The 6,132-nt window shown below is 35.1% G+C and overlaps 1 protein-coding gene across 1 annotated transcript; it reads right to left on the reverse strand.

Moving 5' to 3' along the window:
• Positions 1–4,247: 4,247 nt before the first annotated feature.
• Positions 4,248–4,970, reverse strand: LOC127091392 (F-box protein CPR1-like). The gene has a single exon (XM_051030021.1). It carries the CDS (start codon positions 4,968–4,970, stop codon positions 4,248–4,250), a length of 723 nt encoding a protein of 240 aa, XP_050885978.1.
• Positions 4,971–6,132: the final 1,162 nt, after the last annotated feature.

The following is a 6,132-nucleotide window of genomic DNA, read 5'->3' on the forward strand; positions in this document are numbered from 1 at the left end:
TTTTTATTTGTATTTTCGAATTTTGTATCTTGACTTTGGTGTTGTACTATTGGGGTGTTTTGTCCCCCATGAACAAATTTATATTTTCAGTTAATGTTATTTATTTCTATTTTTAATTTTGTTTGTTTAATAAATTTTTGGGTGATTAAGTGGCAAACCTTCTAGATTGGTTGCTCCTCAAGAAGTACCCAATGAAGGTGCATCCGAGCTTGGATGGTAATGATAAGAATAAACAAGTGAATGAAGCTAAGGTACATGGTTACCTCCGGCTAGAATTTTAGAATGCATTAGGAACTTTACTCTTTTTGGTAAATTGAATATTGTCTTTTTGCAACATAATTGAATGAATGTTTCATCTAGAACTTAAAACCACAAATTGTGAGGAAACCTCCATTGTACACTTAAATGCTGGATTCTAATAAGTTTTGTTGATTCATGTGATTCATGCTTTGTCTTTTATTAATGTGAAATTGTGGAAGCAATTAGAAATGATCAAGGCACTTGTTTTCTTTTGAGCACAACTACATCCAAAAACAACTTACCTGTGAGCAGAGAGAGTATTTGTTAACCCCTTTGAGCTTAAACAGTTGAATCTCGGCTTGAAATAAAGCGAGATCTCAAAAATCTTTTTTTTTACAACCCGGAAAATCTTGATTATTGTTCTTTTGCCGTAAAAAGTTAAGAGCATTCACTTAGGGTGAGGAAGAAATAAGTTGGGGAGAACGAAAAAGAATCGGTAAGTACCACAACTCTTGAAAAAGAAAAGAAAAACCGAGCAAGCATAAAAAAATATATGTATAGAAAATATAGAAAAGAAACATCTGTTTTGTATATTTGATGTGAAAGAAAAGAACAAAATAGAAAGAATGAAAATGAATGCTTGCTTGGAAGAAAAATAGTGAAAAATAAAAATTGAGTTGTGGAATATGTGTTGTGAAGGTTTCAAATAAGAAACAAATGAAACAAAGTCGAGATGTGTGAATAATACTGTGAATGTCTCTTTTGCATCGGCACTTTCGTTCAATGGCCTTAGAAATGACCCTTGTTTGTTAACCTAACCAAGCTTCAACCGAAAAGCCCTTAGTGATCTTTATGCTTCCACAGTACCATTTATAATTGTTAGACATTGTATGAATCTATTTGATTTCTTCATTGTTTGTTAGAGAGTGAGATTATTCCCGCGGTTGCAAACGCGTAAAATCTCCATTCCTTATTCGAAGAGGAGAGATAGGATGATTCATTCAGAATAGTATTGTTGTTGATAGATAAATATTTTGCATTGCTATTTAAGTTTTAGTTCTTGTGTATTATTTTATTCGAACCGTTGGAAACTTGTATATGCTGATTTCGCTTGTGTTTGAGCCGTTTATCCAACTTCGGAGAAACCATTTTCTTAAAGCAAATCCTCTTGTCCTTCAAGAGGCATACTTTGCTTGAGGACAAGCAAGAATCTAGTTAGGGAGAGTTGTTAGATACCCAAAAGTGCTTATTTGAGCCATCAATTAAGGGTATCTTTCACTCTATTTCCTTGCTAAAATTGTCAAAACCACAATTGTTTTACATGAAATGCATTACATTGATAAACAAGCTTGGTGCCTTTGATTTGTGTGTTATTGTGCAGGAAAAAGGGCATGAACTAATTGAAAATGAAGATACAAGAAAATTGGCAAAGGAACCAAAGAATACAAGCATCTCATCAGCCTGCTCGCTAGGCGAGGGCTGTGGCGAAGCACTGCTTCGCTAGGTGAGCTCCAAGCGAAAAGCTCCAGTAAATTGTCAATAAATTCGCCAGGCGAGCTGCTGGCGAAGGTGGTGGCGAGTTCGTTCAGTTTTGGTGAAAAGCGCAGCCAGCACTCACTCGCTAGGCGAGGCTCTAGCGAGTCCCCAGCGAGCATTCCAGTAGCAAAACCTCTCAACCTCGCTGGGGCGAAGGTTGGAGCGTGTCCTTCGCTAGGCGAAGGTGTGTTCGCTAGGCGAACATGACAGTTTGAGTTAGTCTGTTTTCTCTGGGCGCAGGTGCCTTGTGTGCCACAATTAGACTCTCGCTAGGCGAGCCATTCTGCTCGCCTAGCGAGCATGACAGCCCAGCACATGTCTATAAGTAGCAAGTGCCACTTTTGAGCACCATACCTCAGTACCTTAGTTTTACTTTATTTTTCCAGCTTTTGCTCTAGAGATATTTTTGACCTAGATTTCATTTCTCTTCATCTTGTAACCATCTTCTACAAAAAGAAGGTGGATTCCCATCCAATCTCGATTATCCGACTTGGATGTTGATCAACCTTCTTCCGAAACTTGCCGACCAAGCTACCATGAAAATGAGTAGCTAAGTCATCCATTTGTCAAGGTTAGATGTAGGTGATTACTAGCTTTGGGTGTAAATGTAAGGATCTTCATGTGTAAACTCTTTAATGGTGAATATATGATGAAAACTTTGTTTCTATTTAAAACTCTTTGTGTTGGTTTATGATCGAGAGATGTTTACCAACTCTTGACCTAGGTTTTCATCCAAACTTGTTTGTTAGCTAGAGATAGTAATGAATGATTTTGTTCACCATAAGGTTGAACCAAAAAGTTGTCATTTTGATAGATTGTGTTCGAGAGAAACAATGGATCAAAATGGGAAAACTCACAATGTGTGTTCGAGAGAAACATATTGGGAGGACTTTGTGAAATGATTTATCATCTAAAGGAGTTTATAAGATTGTTGACCGAACAAATACATGCAAAGTAATCATTGAACCCTAACTTTGACAATATTTCTCATTTATTCAAAACATAACTTTTACCGCAATTTAATACCTTTTTATGCAAGATAACGTGACAACCAATCAAAACCCTATTGTTACTTGAGCTAGAATTAATACAACCATCGAACGGCGGTGATATCTTACAATCCCTGTGGATACGATAACAAAAACCCGACACGTAAATTTACAACTAACAGAGCACACTCCTCTTTAACCCATAGGTAGCCGAGCTACGAAGACTCTGATTCTCATATTCAGATGAGATACGTATGCAGTGGATGCGACATCCGTGCGAGTCATTTTCTTTTAACCCCACTTTTAGTAAATAGTACATTAGATAAACCCACACCCTTTAGACAAGAACAACAAGAGTGGATCCCGTAGAGTACTACGGATGCGTAGGGGTGCTAATACCTTCCCTTTGCATAATCGGCTCCCGAAACCAAGATTTGGTTGCGAGACCTTGTCTTTTCCTTTCCTTTTTCCAGGTTTACTTCGAGCGTTCCCTTTCCCTCCTTTGGGATAAATAACGCACGGTGGCGACTCTTCTGTCATTTCTTCTTCGCCGGTTGTTTTTTCGCATACTATATTTTTTAGGCTGCGACAGGAAGTCTTCGCTATCTCACATGTACAAGACCAGATATCTCATTAAGTGTAGGCATTGTAAGTCGATTCATGAAGGAGCCAGTTTACACACATTGGAAAGCATTGAAGCGAATTCTGAGGTACATCCAAGGAACAATGTCACTTGGGATGTTCTACTCGAATTCAGACAAATACAAGTTGGTTGGTTACTCTGACAATGATTGGTGCGGAGACATAGACGATCGAAAAAGCACTTCTGGATATGTGTTCTTCATGGGAAGTACTGCATTCACTTGGCTTTCTAAAAAGCAGCCAATAGTAACACTTTCGACATGTGAAGCAAAATATGTAGCAGCATCCTGGTGCGTTTGTCATGCAATATGGCTCAGAAGATTGATGAGTAAAATGGAGCTAAAATAGAAAGGTACAACAATAATACAAGTTGGCAACAAGTCAGCAATTGAGTTAGCAAAGAATCCAGTAAACCATGAAAGGAGCAAACACATTGACGTTCGCTTCCACTTCATTCGAGAACACGTGAAGGAAGGAAATGTCGAACTGAAGCATGTAGCAAGTAAGGATCAAGCAGCAGACATTTTTACAAAACCACTATCAAAAGAAATCTTCGACAGAGGCAAGAAATTGATAGGCATGATGAATAGAAGAAACATTTAAGTTTATAGAGGAGTTTTGTTGAATAAACTTTAATGTTATAGTTAGTGGGTTTCTATTAATAAGTTAGTGGAGAGATTAAGAGTCTGTTGTAGTTGGAAGGTTAAGAGATAGTGGCCTATTAATAGTATTTACTAATAATTATGTTTCCTAGAATAGCTGAAGTTTCTGAGTCTATATAAAGACCAAGGATATACTCTAAATAAAACACAGAAGTTATAAAAGATTTGCTTCCTTCTGTCAGGAACCCGAAGAAGAAGGAGAACATCTCTGATCTAAGGGTTCATTGGGGAAAACCAAACTGTCACTGTACACAGTTTCTTCCATCCAGCATGTGTTTTCCTCCAAAACAAATCTTCTATAACTTTGTTCCTTTGTATCATAAACAACCAAACCACGCCTTCGATCATAAGAACACCCAGCACCACGAACACTTATGAGTAGTTCTCCATTTTCATTGAAACACAATGGAGCATAATAAAGGGATAATGCCCAAGGGTTAGGTTCAATGATCTTGGGAAAAGTGATGAGTTTTACCCAATTGAAATCATTTCGTGTTGACCATATATGAATGCAGCTCTGGTTATCATAGTAAAGCCTACAAAGCGACTGGTTGATATCACCAATCCAATGTATTCTTCTTCTGGTGTCACAAGGTGGTGCTGGCACACGTAAAAACTTCTCCTGACATACATCAAAACGAACAATCACAGGGAAACGATCGTAGGAGAAATGATCATCTGCAATCCAATAAATGGCACCATTTATAGACACAGGTTGTCGATGAGGACGAAAATGTTCCATGTAATACGGAGGAGATTCGGCATCATCAGGAAGCTTCCTCCATGAGTTGGAATTTAAAGAAAGAACTTCAACTTTCCATGCGCCATAAAAGAAAGGAGCTATGATGATTTTATAAACATCATTTAAAGAATCGTAACCAATAGCACCAGAGTTATTCATTTTTAATTTAAGGGATTAATTACTATATATTGTCAATGTAAAAAGATTCACACCGTCGATTCATCACCATCATTTGTTTGATTTTTTTATAGGTTTTTAAAATGAAAATCAAATTTATTTCAATATCCAATGGATAGGATTAACTGACGGTGTAAAATCATTTTACAATATCAGTGTATATCAATTAAATCCTTAATTTAAATAAAAATAAATATTTAAATTCACAGTGACAAAGAAAATGATATCTATATATTTAAAAGAGTGATTAGAAAATGTATTTTAAATTAAAAAAATCTTGTGTATTAATTTTTTAATTTAAGTTAGCCAATAATTTTTTTAGAAGTTAGTCAATGACAAATTAAAAATTATAATATGAGTCTGCGATATATAATTACTCCTTAAACTCAAAACCATGTTCATTAAAAAAATTATTTATCTTTTTTTATTAAAGTTATTTGTTATTTAGTGGACAATTGATTAGGGTTAATCGTTTGGTTTAGATTGGTTTTTAGTAAAAAAAAAGTATGAATCAATAATATATTCATCGGTTTGTTTTGGTTTAGTTTTTAATAATTTTTTTAAAACGAAACTAAATCAATATTAATGGATTAGTTTACATTGCTATTTTTATTTTAATTATATTAATGTGTGTATTCTCCGCTTTATGTTTTTTAATGCATTTTTTATTATTATTTTTTGAAATAATACATTTCATGTAATCTTATTTGTCTATTTCATATTCAATTTTTCAAACAAATTATAAGTTATATTTAATTCATACAAAACACGGCCAAACAAAACACAACAATAATAACAAAAAGTTGTCATTCACAAAAATTAACAGGCTTCAACTTCAAATACACATTAAAACTATTTTCTAACAAAATTAGATGAAAAATCTTGGCATAAGAAGAAGAAAAAAAAAGTATTAAAAAAAGAGTTAAAAACTAACTAAGAAAACTTAAAACGTGAAGAATGATAACTATAGTTATTTGTTCTGTTTGTTAGATTGCAATTTGTAAGACCCCAATTTTGTCCCTAAGATCCCTCATGGCATCATATCATACCATATCATTGCCTCAAGGATCTTTGTGCACCTTTGCTTCCCTCCTAGTGGGTGGGTTATCTTGTGAGTGTGGTTCTTGATCACCAAGCATGTTTT

The sequence above is a fragment of the Lathyrus oleraceus genome, chromosome 1, assembly GCF_024323335.1.
Source record: "Lathyrus oleraceus cultivar Zhongwan6 chromosome 1, CAAS_Psat_ZW6_1.0, whole genome shotgun sequence".
Lineage (NCBI taxonomy): Eukaryota > Viridiplantae > Streptophyta > Magnoliopsida > Fabales > Fabaceae > Lathyrus > Lathyrus oleraceus.